The sequence below is a fragment of the Natator depressus genome, chromosome 7 (genome assembly GCF_965152275.1).
Source record: "Natator depressus isolate rNatDep1 chromosome 7, rNatDep2.hap1, whole genome shotgun sequence".
In the NCBI taxonomy this organism is placed as follows: Eukaryota; Metazoa; Chordata; order Testudines; family Cheloniidae; genus Natator; species Natator depressus.
Window position 1 is genome coordinate 71333797 of NC_134240.1, and position 22003 is coordinate 71355799.

General features: G+C 38.3%; 1 protein-coding gene across 4 annotated transcripts in view; it reads right to left on the reverse strand.

Moving 5' to 3' along the window:
- Nucleotides 1-22003, reverse strand: part of PARG (poly(ADP-ribose) glycohydrolase) — a 126151-nt gene that overhangs the window by 70561 nt on the left and 33587 nt on the right. For all 4 annotated transcript variants that reach the window (XM_074958740.1, XM_074958739.1, XM_074958738.1 and 1 more), the window contains one exon: nucleotides 1349-1441. In XM_074958740.1, coding sequence (XP_074814841.1) covers nucleotides 1349-1441 — 93 coding nt within the window. The remainder of the gene's footprint in view (nucleotides 1-1348; nucleotides 1442-22003) is intronic.

Genomic DNA, 22003 nt, shown 5'->3' on the forward strand with positions numbered 1-22003 from the left:
CATTTCCTGTGTGAACAGGTGCAATAAGTAGAATTATTGGATATACAATCCTAGGAGACATGCAATAAATGAAATCTTCATTAAGAATGTTTTGATATATTTTTATAAAATGTGAAGTTATTAAATTTATATTCACTGAATTTAGATCTCTTTTGGCTACAGGTTTTTCTTTCTCCATATATTCATCTGTTCATATTAGGGCTCTGTAAGACTGGGTTATGATATCACAGAAGAAAAAATGGAAGAAAGATTGAAAAATCCTGTTTCACAGAATTCAGTTTATTTAGCTAAACTATACTGCTATTGTAGATTAAGTCATTTCAGTGTATAAAATAGATTTCACTACTGCATCTTAAGTTCAGCTACATCTAAACTCAAAGAGTGACCTAGAGATAGTATAAAATGGTCAATAACTCATCTCTCAAATAGAAACATTTCAAGGCAGTAAAACTCCTTTAAAATATGCATAATTTAATCATGTTGGTGTCCTGTGCATGCTGAACTCACTTTTAAAAGCTTTGTAGCTGTCAGAAAAGTTCTTCCAGCCAAATGACTGGTAAAAAGACCAGAAAATATTCCAATTTTCTGAATTCGTGTCCTTTGTAAACATCCTCTTTAGCATAACTAAGCAGGGCAATGCTTTTCTATTCCAATACAAACACCTTACTTTTGAAAAACCTATTTTAAAAGTTGAGACAGTCGTGCTTACTAATTAGAGGCTCTATCCTGCAAATGCTTACTCATCTAAATAGCCTTTACTCACATGAACAGTCCTATTGAGTTTGAGGTGACTATTCCCAGCAGTAAGCATTATACCAACTAAGAAGTGCCTAAAGGATTTGGCCCTATTACAATAAAGTAAAACATTCATGATCATTCCTGAGAACCGTATATTCACAGACACTGTGGAGGTGTAAATATAATCATGTATTTTTATACGTAAAAGAAGAAAGCCTTATCTGAAGCATTATTCCCATAAGATTAAAATAGCTTTAAAAGTGGTTTCAAATCCAAAAGGCTATAAAAATCAACTAAAATATTTTCAAAGTTTAAAAATTTCACGGTCATTTCATTAGAAAGAACAACAAGACATTCTAATATATATAGAATTTTGACTGATGGCTTAAATTAAGGTTCAGAAATGAGACAGTGAGTTTTTAATGTTCTTTTGTACCATTGTGGGTGTGTGTTGTCCTCCCTGTTCCCTAGGCCTCAGCTAAATGAGACAGAACCACCACAGCTTTCAATAAGAAACGTAACATGGCTATGGCATTTTGACCCCAGCAATTAGTTATAGTTTACAGGAAATTAATCTGCCCTGGGGGTGTACCTATTTGTGCTTACTTACCTGAGTGCAGATACTAGGGAGACAAAGTGCTAGCTTCACCATATCAGGCAAGATGGACTGGAACAAATGCTGAGACTCTGCATCTTCGAGCACCTACAAAAAGAAAGATTTCTTTTGCACCAAAAATGTGATTGATATTAACAAGATAAAGACTGCACAGGTCCACTTTTCACATTGGAAAATAGTTAACATTAGGCAAGTTAATCTTAAATTATTTTGTTTAATAATCTCTTCATTCCTATAGCATCTTTCATCCAAAGTTTTCGATTAACTTTACAAACTAATTATCTTTCCCAGTAATCTGTAAAGTACAGAGTAGGTAACCATTATCCACCCATTTTACTTATATGTATGATGAGAGGAAAGGTTAAGTGACTTGTCCAAGACAAAATAAGACGCAAATGACAAGGTGAATGTAGAATCCAATTAGCCGCTAATTAATCTCTAATGTAATAAAAGACAAGAAAATGGTTATCCAAAGACACTTTATGGAGTTAAATAATAAAGTTACTAAGAAATAAGAGCCAAAGGGTAGAGAAACCTAAGACGTATAGGCAAGAGAGAAGAGATGTTTCTAGCTGTAATTTAAAATGAAATGAAGAATTGCTGATGGAGAGAGAAACAGGAAGAATGTTCCCAGATCTCCCAACTGTCCTGGGTTTAACTGGACAGTCCTGCTTTGATCCCAAAAACCCTCTGTCCTGGTTGAAGTGAACATTTCCTCCATTCAGGGCTGCCCTGCGGATGGAGTTTGCCCTGGACCCCACTTTGAGAGGGGCCCCAAACCCAGTGGTGGTGGTGGTGTGACATGGCACACAGGGTCTCACAGCACCACTCACTTCTGGCCTGTCTGCTTCTCCATCTCCGCTTCTCCTCTAAATGTGATTGGTGTTGCAATCCCATGTGCTAGGTTGCAACATCAATCAAATCTGGCCAGTCTGTCCTTCCATCTCTATGTGGATGGACCAAACCTGAGTGGTGCTGCATATCGCTTTAGCCACCTGAAATTTTGGGAGGTATATGTTCCAGGTGGCAAAAGCTGCAGTAGAGAAAAATTAACATTGGCTAGACTGTGTGGAAGCTTAAAAAAATGGGGGTCAGGGAAATCCCAGGAACTTTTCACTCAAGATTAGCAGTTTATACCAACTGGGGAATTGGTTAAGCTCAGCTGAAGTCAAGAGAGCTACATTAATTTACAGCAGCTGAGGACGTGGCCTACAATCTTTGAGGGGAAGTGGCAGGTCTGAATACATGTGGTAGTTCTTCTCTGCTTTTTTTTTTTGCTCAGCCAATTTCCTCTTCTCCTCCCTCCTCTTATTTGATGTCACTCCATCTGTGTATATTTTTATTCTAGTTTAACACAAGGCACTGAAGGAATATGAAGAGCAAGATAGTTGGGTCCCTCCAATAGGCAACTAAGATCATTACCTTCACCAACAATGACCCCCAAAATCTGGAGATCTAGTATTCCATAGTTTTGGAGCCAAATTGTCAATTTAGAACATCCAGAATTGCTTTCTAAATATTTTATATATTGTACACACCAAAAATATGTATAGTAGATAGTGGACTTAATATGAAAAACACTGATGAGTGTTATTTACTTTAGACACGCATAAGAGTTCAGAGATTAAATAATCAAAAGTTACAATGAAAATATTTCTTTTTAGTCATATATTTAGTAATTTTCTTGCTTCAAGTGTCCATTATATGATTTCACTACACACTGAAGTCTCTTTGAAACTTTGCAGATAGATTTCTTGCAAAGGAGACCTTCTAGCTTGCACTGGACCACCATATACTACTTCAGTTCTTCACCTTTGTGGCTTGTTCTTCCCTTAAAACTTCTGCCTTCAATTTTCCCCAAATTATTTCTACAGCATGTACAGGAGAGGCGAAGGAATGAATATAAGTGCGTAGGAAGTTAAAGGAACTTATGGAACAAACTAAATATGTGAAAGAAAGGAGGATAATACAACCTTAACACATACGTAGTGTGGCTCTAGTTTATTATTTATAACTAGGTGAAAGTCCGTGTTGTCATTCAGGGGTAAATTTGTAAAGCGTAAAAAAGCCAAAAATGGCTGAAAACTTAAAAATTGGACATAGAAGTCCATGAATTCCAGTAATGATTGAGCCTGATGATATTCTAGACAAAAAGAGCACTCAACCATCCTTGAAGCTTTTTCCTTTGCTTTGCACTGACTCAGACATCCGAGGCTTCAGAGTGAGACACAGACAGAATGACAATCCTAGAATCTTATTATAAGATGTTCATGTGAAAAAAAAAAAAAGGACTATGATGTAGAGTTTTAAATTTCCATTTAACACTCTGAATTAAAGCTCGTCTTGCAAAGAAAGTTGCAAGTCTGAGAAATCTGAAGGAAATTTGGCTGCAGTGGAGCAACTGAGTGCAAGTTATATATCAATCTATTAACAATATATATTTTCAGAAATGGGACATGTTTTAATAAAAATTGAATAAGGCACTTACTGCACTGCAGTGGCTGGCTGTTGGCTTCATGTACATTTGCACTTTTGTGCAGTAAAAAAACATGGATATCAAAGTTAACATCTAAAATCTAGGTTTCAGAGTAGCAGCTGTGTTAGTCTGTAACCGCAAAAAGAAAAGAAGGACTTGTGGCACCTTAGAGACTAACAAATTTATTTGAGCATAAGCTGTAGCTCACGGAAGCTTATGCTCAAACAAATTTGTTAGTCTCCAAGGTGCCACAAGTCCTCCTTTTCTTTTTATCTAAAATCTAGTACCCTTCAATTTCAGCAGGAAACTTTAAAGATGTTGGCCTTGTTCTCCCACAGCACAAACACCCCCAAATAATGAGATAAACAAAAAAGTGTTGCAAGCCTGGAATTTCAGACTTCAAGCCATAAAATAAAATGAATACATATATAAATTAAATCTATTCAAAAGAAGACATTTAACCTTAAGTGTCACCAGGCTGTCAAATTCTGATATTCTCTCTCCTTTGGGTAACGCTTCCTGTCTTTTAAAACTGACACATGAATAGTAGCCGCCATGCTTTGCTGACTGCCACAAACTATACAGTATCACTTATCTGGTGACACACTATGGTACTGAACTTTGTCTTAGCTGTCAACACTTCAACCTTTTGTTTATGCTCCTTTGCAAAAAATGTAATGATAGTATGACACACATCCTTCCTGAAACAGAACCAAGGCCAGCAACTTCACAAGTCTGATGGCAAATACGTAATTAAATGAATATAAGTGCACATTTTAAACTCTGAAATTCTGCTTTCCTTTTTCCCTTTCTTTTCCCTCCTTATGCCCCTACAAGAGCATCTTCCTCTGTCTCTCTTACCCACCTATAAGTTTAATTAGGAATCCTCCCTGTACAAATCATGAGGCAAAGTACAGATATTTATGCACAGGAGTACTTTCACTGGGACTACTCACGTGCATGAAGTTAAGCATGGAATAAGTGTTACCAGTATCAGGACCTAAAGGCCTAATCCTACAGCACCTACACAAGTGAATAATCCCACTGATTATTTTAACAGAACTCATTTACCTGAGTAAGGGCTACAAGACTGGGTGCTAAATCCACAAGCATACCAAGGATCTCCCAGCTTTTTCTCTAGGGATCATCATTGCTTTCAACCCTCTCCTTTTTACAAGGCAGAGTTCCCTAAATAGTTTTCACCATAGATTCACAGTGCTTTTACCTAGAAAAGGGAGTGGGGGGTGATGAAGGGGGTACTTCCCCTTTTTCCCCAGCCCACTAGATCTTCTCAACAACACTTCTAAACTTAACTAAACTATCAAGTTTTCAGGAGGAAACAAAACACACTAACGTGACTGTTGCAGGATGCAGACCAAGAGCACACCCCCTTATGACCTGCCAAACCATTGCAACCACTGTGACTCAGTTTCCCTCCTAGTTTTTACCAATAATTCTCTTGGCCATCGGCACAGTTCCACTGCTGAGGTGACTTAACCCTCTGGCCAAGTCACAAGAACCCCTTCTGAGCTCTGAAGTCCAAACACACACAGAAGTCTTCCAGTCATTCCTTCCTGAGGGTCTGTCTTCTTGTCACCTCAATTCCAGCCCTTCCTTCCCAGGCTCAGCAACAAGACATCCTGGGCTCTATTCAGTCCGGTCTTCCCACTTATGTAAAGGGGACATTGGAGGGTGGGAGAATGCAAACAGAGTGGCAGTACAAGTGGAACTCACACCCACCCTCTATGGATTCCTGGCCCGGGGAACACTAAAAATTGGACTGACTGAACCCCATAACCACTACCTGTCCTGCTTCTCTTTTCTTCTATACTACCAGCTTTCCTGACTGCCCTCCTAATTCTTTATAGAGCACAGACTCCCAAGATTCCTCTCCCGGGAGTCCTCTCTACTTGGCTCTCCTCTTACTGAGATGCTGCCTTTATATCTCCCAGTGCACCCAGCTCCTAGTCACCTGATTGTCACATGACTTTAATTCATTTCTTCCACCTGTGGACATGGGGTAGGGCGGGCTCAGGTGTAGATGAACTCTAACCTCCTTACAAGTCCACTCACTCTGTGACAGTGGCAATGAGAAAAAGTGATACAATACTTTAATAATAAATAATAATAAATAATAATAATAATGTGATCAGATTCAAATGATAAAAATCTATTCTTCTTGAGCGCAGATGCCCAAACTTTGGAACATTAAGCCATGCTCATTTGTGGATAAATTTACATTATTTCTCTTTTTCTAACTTAAGGTACAGAAGCATAAAAATTGTTGCCAACATTTTTCTTGATAGAGGGAAATAAAAAACATTAGCAATAAAAACCTATAGCTGACCAGTTAGGTCCTTACTTTTTTAATATGTACTTACCCTTTGCGGCATTTTTTGGGCAACTGGATTTGAAACTAAGTTATATAACTGAATGAAATCTACAGTGTATTTTACCTATCACCAAAAATTTTGAAGGAATATTTAAAGCTTTAAGATCTTTTTAGGAGGGTTTTATTTCTCAGGGAAGCTCTAGGGTTTATTTACAAAACATGAGCTGCTATTTGCCAAATATAATTTGGTAATTTCATCAAGGTTTGCACCTGAGTGGTTGACTAAATGACTATGACTTAGTGATGCAAATGGTTTAATGAGTTGTAGCAGAGGTAAGAGCTCCTGGCCAAGCATACTTGACTTGCAATTTAGCAAAATGAACATTTATACTGCAGCAAAAGAAGCTTGACTAAACACTGCCGTAAGTAATGACTGCTTGTCAATATAAACTGGTCCTCCAAATATAATGAACAAATGTGCCTGACAGCCCAAATGAGAAGAGGCTGAGGTAGCATGTGGTGGTAGTGATGGCAGGGAGTTTAAATCTAAATCTGACAGCCCATCAAACCAAACAAACTAAACATACGAAACATGCACTTAGACAACTCTATCCATCACATAAGAAGGTAGAATAATGAAGCCAAAAAGACAAAAACAACATGCAGAGACAGCAATGGCTTAACATTTTCTACTTGGTTGTTTTCTCTTCCCCATATTAACTTGCTGTGACAGGATGCTGACTGACTGAACAACACTTCAGTAACAAAATGAATGTTTCCTTCAGACCTGATGAAATCTGTGTTTCCCAACTGTAATTTATTTTGGTCATTTTACTCCTTTCTGCTCTTCAACCTGCAGTGGTATTGTTTGTAAGAAAACATTTTTCCTGTTTTAACACATCTTGTTTCATATTTGGAATCAGTTTCCACAATACTAGTTACAGTCATGACCTGCCTTTCCAGCTAAGCAGTTTCGCCAACTATTGTAACAGTAGATGCAATATAGATGGAGGTGGTAACCACTCTACAGCTAAAACAATTATTGTTGATTTTATGTGACGTTGTATTATCATGTCTACTGCATTCAACTTAAGGAGTTTTATATTTAAATTTAGCAGACTATAATATTTCCCCCTAAACAAAATACCCTCAATATTCCTAGTGCCTAATAAAATCAATACAATATTAATTTCTGGATTTTACATATATATTAATTATATTATATTAATAAATAAATAAATAAATGTGCACACTCAGTAGCCACATACACACACATTCAGAAGCCAGCAGAGAGATTTTGAATCAATAATATAGTTCCAGGAATGAACAAAAAATATGAATGAAGCAGATTTTATTCTTGTATTGACAAAGTAAGAGCAAACTGAAATTCTGGGTTAAAGGAGTTTAATATGAATTTTACTCCCATAAGAAGAGAAAGTGCAGAGAGGTCATTTGACTATTAAGTCACATTCATAAAATTCAGTCCCTTTTTGTGTATCAAAGGGATAAGGGCATGGAAAAGAAAATAAAGCAGAGCAATAATAACTAAAAGTAAAACACATTGTTCCCATTTGGGGAGGGAGCAATAAGCATTTACTATATTAATTTACAGATTTTAATTTGTTTGTTTCTTTACCAAGGCCACAATTTTGTCCTGCTTATGTACATTCAAAATGCTGCTGCAGAGGTCATTTTCTTAGCTCATCGCTTCGACCAAGTCACCCCTCTTTGCATCCCTCCATCAGTTTCCCTTTCTCCATCAGATCAAATATAAGCTGCTTGTCTTCATTTTCAAGCCCTATTCCCAAAGTTGCCTATCATGTCTCATACACTGGTGAGATGCTGACTCTCATCTCCCTTCAGTCAATGATGTCACCCTTCAACATGCTCTCATTAAGCTTCCAAAAGAGTACCTTTCTTGTGCTTTCGAAGAGTTCTTTGTATACAACTGTAAAGCTACCTCATTATCCTCCTTCAAATACCTCCTTAAAACTATCCTTTGCAGTGAAGCCTACAAAAAAAACTTTAAAATGGTTAGGCAGCTGGAGTCCTATGAGAACTGCCTATCACATTAACCAATACTGTCTCCTTGTTTTCTTGTGCTTCCCTGATCTGTTGTCTTTTGTCTTATACTTCAGGCCCTACTTAACTTTCAATATAGCAGATTCGCAATATTAGACTTCCACCGCAATTTTGACAGTGGGAGTCCCCGCTCTCAGACCCCAGAAGCTGATAATGGGAGCCCCAGGCAACCAACAGTGCAAAATCGTGGAAAAGTAATAATGGACTTTTCCACAATTTTCCATGGCTTGTCCACAACTCAGCTGCAATTTTTTGACAATCATCCTGCAATTCAAGTTGGGCCTTACTTAGACCGTCAGCCCTTTGGGGCATGGACCATCTTTTTGTTGTGTGTTTGTACAGCACCTAGCACAGTTGGGTCCCAGTCCATGACTGATAGTCCTAGGTGCTACCACAATATAAACAGAGCAATTTTCTATCATACATCAATATTTTACCAGAAAGAAGAATAACCTCATCAATAACCATTCAGGACTCCCCAAGAGGCATATGATAAATGCTAAAACAGAAGTGATTCAAAACACTGGGGATTCCGAAAAGTAGTTTTGCCTATGAGTTTATTTGGTAAATATTTATAAACTACATATTAATCTAACCTGTTCCTGGTTTGACTGAGAAGAGATCCTCAGGACACTTTATAAACAGTGATTTAACTCAAACTGCTGTCTATCACATAACCCTGGCTTCTTGATTGGGAGATCATTATGACTCCACTTTGACTGCATTGTGCCAGCACACACCTACACATTTTATCAATGGTTTGTGTCAGGGACTGATACACAGATATGAGGGTGCAGTTCTCTAATAAGTATATATATATAGCCTTGTACCATGTAAAGCAAACTATTAATCATTGTCTTTATCCAAAACACTGTAGAAAGCATGACAAGAAAGCCTACAGCCTGGCAGCAAAAAAAACCAGTAAGTGTTTAGGCTTTTATTTTTATTCTTACTTTACGAATTGTTAATGAATTTCCAACACTATAGGAAAACAAAACAAAAAACAGCCAAACAAATGAACTCCCTCGTCTCCCCTTTTTAAGTTATCACATGAAACTAATTAAGTAGGAAACACACTCTGCTGTCAACTCCATCCCATTACTCAGATAATCTTCCGATGAGAAACCATAGGAAGGACAAAGTAATCTTTGGAGGGATGAGAAAAATCACAACACAGGATTATGCAGAGAAGAACTTTATTTGAAAAAAAGAGAAATGTTTCTGACATTTATCAAAACCACAAACTGACACTTTGAAAAGAAAAAGGAAGACAGGTTACAAGAGAGAAGTTAATTCATTTTTGTTTAATTTTTTTTGAAGGCTCATATATGTCTCCTGCCAACTGAACCCTGAAATGATCTCTCAGGTCTATCAACCTTGACAACTGCAGCTTCATTCTTACAGTTTTTCAAATTTTTAAATAAAGTCCAAACGGTTAATGAGAAATAATTATAAAAAGTGTATTCAATTTATTTTTATGACTCATTTTAATGTACTTTTTAAAAAAACAGTTTATATTTCACCACAGTACTGGAAAGATAACATTTCCCTCATGGGCATGGACATCAACCTGGGTCTGGGGAATGACATACTATACTTTTTACATCTCAGTTGCTGGTCTGCGTCAGTAATGATTGAAAGTCATTGACGTCTGAAGGTCACTTATGTGAAATAACCGGCCATCTCCCTAGCTATGAAGGATTGTTCACATCAGTACTTTCCTTTGTCCAAGTGATGGGGCTTCCAACACTTACTTTGAGACTAGTCAAAAGCCTAACAGATTTCATCATCAGGCACTCTGATATTCAGTCTATATTTTTTCCCCACTGATCTTGGTTCCATTATCCTTAAAATGTTTAATGACTTCCTTCTTTACTATATGGCCCGTGAGTGAAAACTAATTTACTCCAGAAGCTTTTCTGTCATCATGAAATTGCAAGAGTAGAGCTCCATCATTTTATGAGCACTAGCAGACCCCTACGAGGGAAGGCCTAGTAACTATGTACTACAGTTGAAAGATGCTGGATTGAAGTCATGGAGTCTGAAGCATTACCCAAAATGAGCTGCAGCACAGGCAGCAGCAGCAACAACGCAAGCTTCCCAACACTGACCATCCAACGTGCTCCACCCCTCACCTGAGCAGATCGTCTCTAGAAGTCAGCTTCCATGACTACTCAAATCTTTGACACATGTACTGCTGAAACTGCCAAAAAAGCTGATATACATCCTCTCCCACTGGCAGGAATAGTAGGTTCAACCTATTACCTTTTTGATTGTAGAATCTCCCCAATAATATTGGCTACCAGAAAAGCGCGGGCCAGTTTGGCTAGAAATATTAAATTCTGTTTCTTCTCACACATACATGCTGTACTTTGGGTCAACCCATTGCTGAAAATGGACAAGAAATCATTAATGGGTAGAGTGGATGGATAAGGGGATAATTTGGGTGTCTCAGTTGATCGCAGAGATCAGTTTCTCCTATTCCAAGAACTCCAACCCTGCAATCTACTCGGTCCACCTGCATGACATTACCGGCAGCTTAAGCATCTCTTGAAGGACATTTGAGCCTGATGCGCTGGAAGGACCAGAGACTTCAGAATTGTTGTTGATGTGGTGAGAGCTTCATTAAGTTCACCCAACCAACTGGAGCCCGTTATGGCTTACAGGCCCTAAAACCCTCCCTAATTTAACTGCCTGCACCATGCATGTATATCCTTGAACACTAGCCAATGGGGCAGTGCCTTGCAAAACATTAAAAACTCTATCCAGCAGAGAATTATATTTCACTGATACTGGTCCCCATATAGATTACTGTGGACAGGCCTTGCCAAAAAGAGACTCCTGCTGGAGATGTGGGTTTCCTGCAGCCACACACAGTCTCAAAAGTTTTGCAGCTGATACAATCCTTTTGGCTAGAAGTAAGTAGGAAGATTAATATGATAATAGATATCTCCTTAAAAATTACTTCCCACACTGTGTTTAGCAATTTATCCCTTCATCCTGGAAGATCTCCATCTCACAGAAAGCTTGGTTCTCCAGAGCAGTGCTTGAAACCAAATAACTACCTCACACCTCAGATACATTTGAAAAGATTTGCTCTAACTTTTTAGAATCTTTGATTAATCTTTACAAAATAGAAACCAAAATGTCACTTTTTTGCTTCCCCTCCTCCCTTTCCATTCCTCTTCTTTTACTGCTTTGGTCTTTTGTCTCTATTCTCTGTTCTTCTCTCATAGGGGTGGGTGGAACCCAATAAAATAATTTTTTTTGAAAGGGTGTCAAAGCATTGTAATGGTGGCGTTTTTCAAAAGTCTACCAAGAACAGGCTTGACACCAAAAACTTGATTTGTGGATGCCACGAAAAAGGCAACCTATATTAACAAATTTCATTCACTACTAACATGGTCCATTTTTGAATCAGTGTTCCCAGCTGCCAGTACTGCACACCTAACATGACAGAGAGCCCTACTTGAACAATATCTCTAGTAATAAAGATGCCATGTGCCTAATCAGAACCCCAGTAACACCTGGTGCAAACTCACAGCCTTCAGTAAGTAGACAGCTCTTGGTAAGCAATTCTGTTGATGAGGATACTATAAGGAATAGACTCCAACTCACTTTCTAAGAGGAGACAGCAGGAGTAAAAAAGCAGTTAAAAACCTTCAGTTACAAGAATGAGCAGATAGGACTTTGAAGACAGACTGGAAATATCTGTAAATGGCACTGCCATTTTTTTCCACAGCCACTTTTCAGGATAGCACTGCAGTTCAAAGTTTTGAAAGATTTTACCTTTGAAACTTTTTCAGTGGCACAACTATTTCTGACACCTATTATGTGGGGACACCATGAAATAAAGCCAGAAGAGGAATGTTCTGATGAAAGAGCTTGTAGCTCACTCATTTGTGACAAGGAATTGTTGTGGATAATGGCATAGTTTTCATACAACCTAATGATTACAGTAAAATCTGCCTAAAGCAACCACTCAAAAGGCCTGACAAAAATCTGACTGATGAGCAGAGGTGGCTTTCAAATGAAGGCTGCATATATAGGTACCTTCAAATTAATTAGATGTCTAATAGAAGCGGTCTCTTGCATAGTTTCACTGCATTTTAAAAATCTAAAATACACCTTTCCATATGGCTTAATGCATATGTACAAACTTTATGCGCACATAACATAATTATAACGCCACATCTGTTACAAGTGAGTAGCCTACTTTCCTCCCCACCCCACCTAAGGCAAATCTGTTTCTATGCCACGCTCATCACCATGGTGCCTGCATATGCCATTTTTTAATAATCGCTGATAGATATGGAAAAATCACCTATATGCCTATAATTCAATCCTTATTGCTATTGTCTAAAATGTTTAGCCTCTACATTTTAAATCTGTACATTTCAGATAAATACGCTTCCAATATTTGAGGTAACTTTTTTCAGTTCTTCACATATTAGAGATGTTTATATTTTGTTCGGTATGGGGAAAAATTCATTTCTGTTACTTTGAACAGAAAACCCTCCACCGCACATTCACAAAACCATTTCAGTTTAGATTACTCTTTTTTAATCTGATGTAATGAAATTTTTTCAAAACATCTGGACTAAAATGAAATCCAGAATGGAGCAGTGGATAGGTTATTTCAGGCCTTAGGACATGTTGTTTCTTGCTTAAAAAGCCTACATTTGTAGTGCTGACCTCTCTCAACAATGCTTACTTCTGTTAGCACTGTCCAGCCAATTACGAAGATAATTTATCAAAAACCCAGTCATCAGTACAACAAGCCTGTACTTTAGATTTTCCTTTATTCTGGTTTCATTGATTACAGCACTCATTTATTCAAGCAGTTGGTTCAAACAAAAACATATCAAGGACTATTCCAGTCTTCCCTATGTGAAGGCCTGTAGTTATACAGAAAAGTAACTGCATGAACCATTATTATTATATATATACATACATACATACATACATACACACACACACACACATATACATACACACCCCTAGTAAACAGACACTTAAATCATTCTTGCAAGATAAATGTACTGAATATTAGTTATGTGTTCTTAAGATGAACATCTTTCAAAACTAGAGTATAGTCTAGAGAATAGGACTGCTGCCAGAAGTTCTAGATTCTAACTAGACCCTGGTACTAAATGACCATGTGACCTTTAGGCTTGTTGTTTAACTTGAGTCTCCATTTCATCATCTATAAAGTGAGGAATTTAACACTTGTATAAGGATAAATGAGATGGCGGGGATTAATTATTTAAGGTTTGTGAAGCTCTTTGTAATCTTCCAGTGAAAGATTATAGAAGTATATTATTACCTAGACAGGACCATATTGATTTCATCCATATAAAGGAGGAAGCAGCTTACCGATATTTATGACCAGACCATTCCTCTAACAGAAGAGCCATACTAATCTGACCTTTGCTAGTCTGCATACCATCATCATTTGCACACAAGATTTGCTCCTTAATTCTAAAAGAGTTGATGGAGCGATGGCTACTAGTTGTTTGAAATATTACTACTTAAACATCAGCACTTCTACAAAATATACTGTCACGTGTACTAGTACACTATGTAATAGTATAAATCAAATGAAACTATCCTTTATCAAATAAATGAAGTAAATTTAGTAATGCATTATCTTGGGTTGTGTGTGTTTTTAGTTACTAAATTAGCCAGCTCAGTAACAGGTTTCCCAGAAAGTGTGAATTTGCAAAGGTCTACCTCAATAATAAAATTATGCCATATTTTACATTTGTAAATAATTCTGGAGTGCAAAATATTGAATAATGGAATCAGAGGCCCATTGCAGTGGGTTCCACTGCAATGAACTTGAATTTACATGGAGTCTACACAAAAAAGCTAAAATAAATCTTTCTACAAGCTTGTTGTAAACAAGTACTTTGTGCCCATACCTGCATAAGTATTGCAAAGCCAAAATTTAGATATTGAGATCTGTGTAAATGCAAAACGTTTGCGAGTATGATACAACGTATGCTGTAATTAAAACTGCTAATAATAAAGAAGAAACAAATGTTAATGAAGAAAAACATGTATTTGCAATAAAGCAATTAATTTTCATTCAAAATAGGATGTATGCAATGATGTTCTAGTCAAGATTCACAGACACAGATCTGTATGTAAAGAAAGAAAACAAGGAACATTACACCATGACAGAGCCATACTTTTCATAAGGATCCAGTAGCCAGAACGAAAAGATGAGCAGGTGAGGATTAAAAGAAAAAAGAATTCTTTCTTCAGTCTGAATGACCAACAGGACAGATTGCTTGTTTCTGCTGCTATAGCTACATAAAGATTTACCTATTTCCATTAACCTTTGACAAATTATGCCATACTGTTTTAGTCTGACAGCTGACACACTGTTTTCTATAGATTTTACCAGAAATTATATAATGGTATAGACCTTGACTGATCCTAAAAATAAATTAATAAGAACAGCAGATTTTAGCATCTTAAAGCCAAAATAAAGTGCATCCGAGCTGCAAAGGGCCAGAAAAGAGGGACGATTGGTTTTATGGCATGACCCTCCTTTCCCTTGACTCCAAAGATTGAGCTCTGTATCTGGGAAGGGATGGGTCAGAAGGTTAGCCCATTTCTGGGGCAATGTCACCATCCCCAGCCTCATAAGGAGTACCCAAGTAAGTGACGAATGAGTCAACATTCATTTATGCAGCTTCCCCCACAAAAAAAAAAGGAAACCCTATTATAGAGGAGGGTTGTGAGCCATAGAGTCCCTCCTAAAGGAACTGTGTTTAAATGGAAACTGAGAGCAAGAATGGAGGCACCTGGTCTTGAACAAATTTCCTGACACTCAAGGCATCGGGCACAGAAATCCTCCCTTCCTAATCTGCATAACCAAATCCAGGGCTTGGAAACAGCTAGTGTGTGCCCACACACCATACCGGCATCTCTCTGAAAAATGTGAGTAGCAGCAATATCTCAGCTGCTTTTTTTTTTTTTTTTTTTTTTTTTTTAAAAGGTTTCTAGCTATTCAGGTTGCTAAGAAAGCTGTAAAAATTTGAACTGAGTTTAGCTGATGCAGAGATGTAAGCTGTGGAGAGCCTGGAACAAGAGAGGTGTGAGCTGTCCACTCATCTCAGCTCAGATGCCCAGTGCTAGTAAACCATATTGACATTTAAATTATTTCATTCCTCATAAGAGAGGGTAGATCACAGGTCTTTTCCATTTCTTGAGTGACATCATTTTGGTTCTACAAGGGGTATTGGCGTGAACCCACCACTTCCCTTCTGCCACATCAAGAAGGAGCCCACCAAAACATGTACAAGCCCCACCAAGGGGAGCTAAGCTCAAGGAGTCTGAGCTATACTCATTTCGATTACTCACATGGGAGAAGTTTCATTTTTGTGGATGAGCTTATAATAGTATCACCACCACTTCCTCTCCCCACCTCAGTCTGACTGCTGGCCATTTCCCACTTCTCATCTCTTTTCTCCACAGAAAATCAGTCAGGAACTTCATGAGTCCAGACTTTCCATTTACAAACCCCTGTGTAGGAATAACCTACAAAGTTGACAATTTGTCCTTTAATGACATGTTTAATATGAACATTTAACCTTTTTTTTTTACCAAATGAGGTAACACAAACATCAATCCATTAAGTGTGGAGGGTCCTGAAGTACATATACTCATTGCCTGCATGTATAGAATGACAAGACCACAGCAGACAACTGGTGTCTCACACCCCACCCACTCTGCAGTAGGAGATAAAGGAAGATATCATCACTGGGTCTTTTGATTTTGATTCCTTTCTTTCATTTAAGTATAAGAAGCAAGTACATCACTTCTATTACTTAGCAATTGATTTAGTCTGCAGCAAATTCTGGCAGTGGTGACATTTATTTTCTACTACTAAAAATCAAAATTAAAACCCATAGACTTCCTTCTCAAGGAGGGAAGCTGATTCTGACTCCAGCCCTGAGCTGTTTCACCAGCAGCTTTACTGTTAGTTTAAATACTGCTGCTATGGTTGCTCAGTTTTATACAGAGGCCAGAAATCTCCGAGCTTGACACAACTCCCCTGTACAATCAGTGTAATGAGAACTTACAACAAACTCTGTGCCAACTCTTCTGCTGGTTACTCTGGCAGAATTCCAATGATTCTACTGAAGACTGGGTTCTGAAGCTGGAGAAAGCCTCCAATTTGTGAAATCAATGGAGTGCCAATTTGGCCCTACTCGTTTAAGTCTCTGCTACATTCTATATAACCAAAACTAAATTTGCAAGCTGGGTTTTGTTTTTGCACTGGTCACTCCAACAGTGTGTACAACGGTGCCATGTCTATTTAAAATTCAAAAGTTTCTCCAACTCTTCAAAGAATGGCGCAGTCACAAGCAACAAAAGAGCAATTCACAAAGCAGCATCAGCAGTATGCTTAAGCTCAAAAAGTTTAAAAATTGTAGGAAGTAACAAAGGATATCTTTAGCAGATATAACCCTCTTTGTCCTTGGAATTAACTTCCCGAGACAAAGCAGAAGCAATTGGAGGTGGAGCCTTTCACAGATCTCGGGATTTGGCTCAGGCAATCCTTTGCCCACTCGGAGAATGATAATTGGAAGCGGGATGGTAAATATACACTGAAGGAAAGGAAAAAAGTTACAAAAATAAACGGAGCACTGTTTATAGGGGACCATTAAATAAAACCCACTGGTCTGTTGTCATATAGTGAAGCCCCACCACCACTAGGTTATCATCATCTCACCTTGGGACTGCGACAGCCCCAACCCCAGCAACATCCCCCCTTTCCACCTCCTACTCTTCACCCTTACTTTCATTGCCTACTCTTTCCTATCACTCTAGAACTTTTCCTCCTTGCCATCTGATTAGAGCCCAGCATGATTTTCAAGCAGCAAGAATTTCATGATCTAGCTGACAATATTAGCAATGACGTGCAAACGAATCACACACGTGGTTAGCCACTGTTAGAAAACAAGAGAAAACTGTGTGTCAATTCCATACACGTCAACAGAATTGTCCACCTACCAGATATCAATCCCAGGTAGCATCCATTAGGGACAAGTGAACCATCTTGACTTAGCAGGAATTCTGTGCAATACTACTTACTTAGTTTAAAAAAGTAAAGTGTTCGTTTTAACTTTGTTTCTTACAAAATGTTTTAAGACAATGTTCCTTATTTCTGGAATGTGAGTTTTGCGTTCACACATTAAATTGCATCCTGAAAGAGACTATTCCTAAAACAGTGTATGAGCTCCCTCTTGCGTTGGAAAAACACTAGAGCTACTCGGAACGTTTTGTCAAAACCAAAATGTTTCAAGGAGACTTGACACTAGGTGGGTGAGGTAATATCTTTTATTAGACCAACTTTTGTTGGTGAGAGACAACCGTTTGAGCCACACAGAGCTCTTCTTCAGGTCATATTACCTCCCTCACCTTGTGTTTCTAATATCCTGGTACCAACATGGCTACAACAATCACAGAGACTTATCAGTTTCAACAAAAGTTTTTGTCAGGAAAGTTGAGAAAGAGAGATACTGACACCTATAAGTCTGGTGGGTAGGGAACTGGCTTGAGACTTGGGAGACCCCAGAGTGATCTGGAATAAAAAACTCTGCTCTGAATCAGGCAAATAAGCAACTTGAATATGAGTCCCCCACATCCCAGGCCAGTTCCCTAATCACCAGTCTTCTCTTCTCCGCTCACTTGCAAATCCAAAAGCTCATCTTTCAAGCCCAAAAGTGGAAATTTCAACACAACTTCATTTTTGAGAGGGGAAGGAGAAAACATTCAGAAGGTTTTGTTTTGATGTGGAACAAAATCAAACGTCAAAGCCTTGAAAGTTGCCACGAAATGGAATAACCATCCTCTGGCCAGCTCTAAAAACACTCAAACAATCAAACAAACAAACAAAAAACAAACAAACAGTCTCATTCTGAACACCTGCAGACACTCAATATGCAATTTATTTGGATTTAAACCAGTTTTTCTTAGCCAGTAATATGGCAAAAAATACACAAGTTAAGAACATAAAAATAGCCCTTCTGGGTCACACCAAAGCTCCATCTAGCCCAACATCCTGTCTTCCGACAGTGGCCAGTGCCAGGTGCCCCAGAGGGAATGAACAGAACAGGTAATTATTAAGTGATCCATCCCCTGTCACTCATTCCCAGCTTCTGGCAAACAGAGACTAGGGACACCATTCGTGCCCATCCTGGCTAACAGCCATTGATGGACCTATCCTCCATGAATTTATCTAGTTCTTTTTTGAACCCTGTTATGGTCTTGGCCTTCACAACATCCTCTGACAAGGAGTTACACAGGTTGACTGTGCGTTGTGTGAAGAAATACTTCCTTTTATTTGTTTTAAACCTGCTGCCATTAATTTCATTTGGTGACCCCTAGTTCTTGTGTTATGAGAAGTAGTAAACAACACTTCCTTATCTATTTTCTCTACACCAGTCGTTATTTTATAGACCTCAATCATATCTCCCCTTAGCCATCTCTTTTCCAAGCTGAAAAGTCCCAGTCTTATTAATCTCCCCTCATACGGAAGCTGTTCCATACCCCTAATTGTTTTTGTTGCCCTTTTCTGAACCTTTTCCAATTCCAGTATATCTTTTTTGAGATGGGGCGACCACATCTGCACACAGTATTCAAGATATGGGCGTCCCATGGATTTATATAGAGGCAACATGATATTTTCTGTCCTATTATCTATCCCTTTCTTAATTATTCCCAGCATTCTGTTGGCTTTTTTGACTGCCGCTGCACATTGAGTGGATGTTTTCAGAGAACTATCCACAATGACTCCAAGATCTCTTTCTTGAGTGGTAACAGCTAATTTAGACCCCATCGTTTTATATGTATAGTTGGGATTATGCTGTCCAATGTGCATTACTTTGCATTTATCAACATCAAATTTCATCTGCCATTTTGTTGCCCGGTCACCCAGTTTTGACAGATCCTTCTGAAGCTCTTCGCAGTTTGCCTGGGTCTTAACTATCTTTAGTAATTTTGTATCATCTGCAAATTTTGCCAGCTCACTGTTTACCCCTTTTTCCAGATCATTTATGAATATGTTGAATAGGACTGGTCCCAGAACAGACCCCTGGGAGACACCACTATTGATCTCTCTCCATTCTGAAAACTGACCATTTATACCTACCCTTTGTTTCCTATCTTTTAACCAGTTACCAATCCATGAAAGCACCTTCCCTGATCCCGTGGCAGCTTACTTTGCGTAAGAGCCTTTGGTTAGAGTCCTTGTCAAAGGCTTTCTGAAAATCTAATACACTATAACCACTGGATCCCCTTGGCCACATGCTTATTGACCCCCTCAAAGAATTCCAGTAGATTGGTGAGGCATGATTTCCCTTTACTAAAACCATGTTGACTCTTCCTCAACAAATTATGTTCATCTATATGTCTGACAATATTCTTCTTTATTATAGTTTCAACCAGTTTGCCCAGTACTGAAGTCAGGCTTACAGGCCTTACAGTTATGCCCCTGAAACCACAATTTAAGAGCTGTACATGATAAAACTGAATGAACTGCACATAAATCAGTCAATTAATCACTTTTTACTGTCTGGTGGCTAGAAAATATAAAATAATCATCTTTGTTTTGTCTTCGCTATAGTTCAAAGCTGCTGCAGGAGGTTAAAAAATTTAAACTGTAAGGATTAAGTTGGTAAATAGTGTGATCAATATGACAAAGCAAAATAGTTTGTACTATATAAACCTAATGGAACATGCTCAGTGTGTATTAAAGCACGGCAGTATATCAAAACCAGACAGTGAATAAGCTGTGGAATTACTATCACTGGGGATAATCAAGGAAGGCTGTGGAATTACTATCACTGGGGATAATCAAAACTAGACTGTACACTACCCATCCATCAAGGTAGTTAAGGGATAATTAAATTGATCCTGCCACGACACAGGGGAATAATTCTATGAGAAATGTCTAACACAAATTGTTTGATGTGCATATGGATGTGTTTAATTAACATTACGGAAAAAGGGTGTTTGTTTCTTCTAGTTGATATATTTTCCAGTTGAATGCTATGGGTTCAGTGACAAAGTTCACAAGTAAGGGCTGGTCTGGGCTAATGGAGTACTGTCCAATATGTTAAAACTCTTACTTCTAAAGTTCTGTATTTTAACAGTTCAAATGGAACACATTGAGCAGACGGTACATACGTGTACGGCCCTCCACATAGCAAAAGTCCTTTGGTACATAGGCAAGACAAGGTGGCATTTAGGGGGAGGGGAGTACAATCACACAGAATTGACTCTATGCTGGCTCCAAACAGACTAACATGGCATTGAGCAATCAGGGGTAAGCCACAGAAAGAGGTCACTAGACAGCACTTTTGAGGAGTCAGTGGCTGTAAGACCCTGGACTTCTAACACAAGAATATGGAAAGGCAACAATTACTATTCCAGCCTCGAGGCTGGAGCAGGACAGCCACAGAGATAGTTTCTAGGTTGCCCCCCCTCCCAAAAAATAAAATATTCCAACACTGCTTAGTTCTCCCACAAAGCCGACAGGCTTTATGCAAAAGAGGGAAGGGGTAAAGCACTGAATCTCCCCCTTTGTGAAGAGTAACTCCCTTCAAATATGAATTACACAGATGCATTGAAAGCACAACCTATATCTGTACTTAACCTACGAACACAGTACATGTCCAAAGAAGACACATACACCATCATGCAGCTCCACAGGCACCGCCTGCCTTAAAAAGCGTGGCACTCAAGGAGTGAAAATCCATGGAGTTAAAAGGTACCAAGAGCACTTGATATCTAAGTTGTCACTTCTTCAGTTCATATCACAGTTCAGATTTCTTAGAATAGTACAAGTAATATATAGCAATCTCAGATAAAATGCCTCAACTGTTTTAACGACACACACAAAATGTAAATGTCATGCTTCGTTAGGTCTAGCTCATCTTATCTAATGGCTCTGATTAGCTCCCTCGTGGTTTAAACAGTCCTTTTTAATTAAATTAAACTGAGCCGTAAAATAATGCAGGCTGTACTGATTAAAACACTCTCCGATTCATGCTGGGAAGGAGTCCAGAAAGAGTGAGAATTTCCATTAAATTTTAAATCTGAGATTCCAAAGCACAAAGAGAAAACAAACTTCAGGTGGCATCTTGTAAAAGTATGTAATATTTCTGTAGTACTGACTACCTTCAAAATATCTGGTTTGCAGTCACCCCTGAGGCTGTAGCAAGTCTATGAGACCACAAAACTTGCAGAACACACATCTGAAAAGGCACATTCCAAGAGATCCCCCCCACCCCCAAAATCAACCTTAAGCATGATTATAAGTCGTACAAGACTGATATTTGATAACTTGCTTCCACAGCTTTACTCGCAAACAATATAAACAGCATTCCAAGCATACATGTAAAAATTCAGTCTTTTTTATTAGCATGTTTGTAGTGTATCTCAGTTAATTGCCACACATATATAATGCATAAAATAGTATTCTGTAGCCCCAATCCTGCTATTCTATAGTCCCAGTCAGTCCATTAAAGGGACTGGGATTCTTCCCACACTAGCACTTGCAGATCCTTCTCCAGGATTAGGGTCTCAGAATGTTGTATAGGCTTTATGTCAGTCTGTGCTGATTGACTGATCTGCATTACTTGTCTTAGGCTTTGGTGACATGCATTTGATAGTTGAGAAAATAGTCTTTCAAAGAAAAAAACAAAACAAAAAACACTTTTTGTACTTAAAACTATTA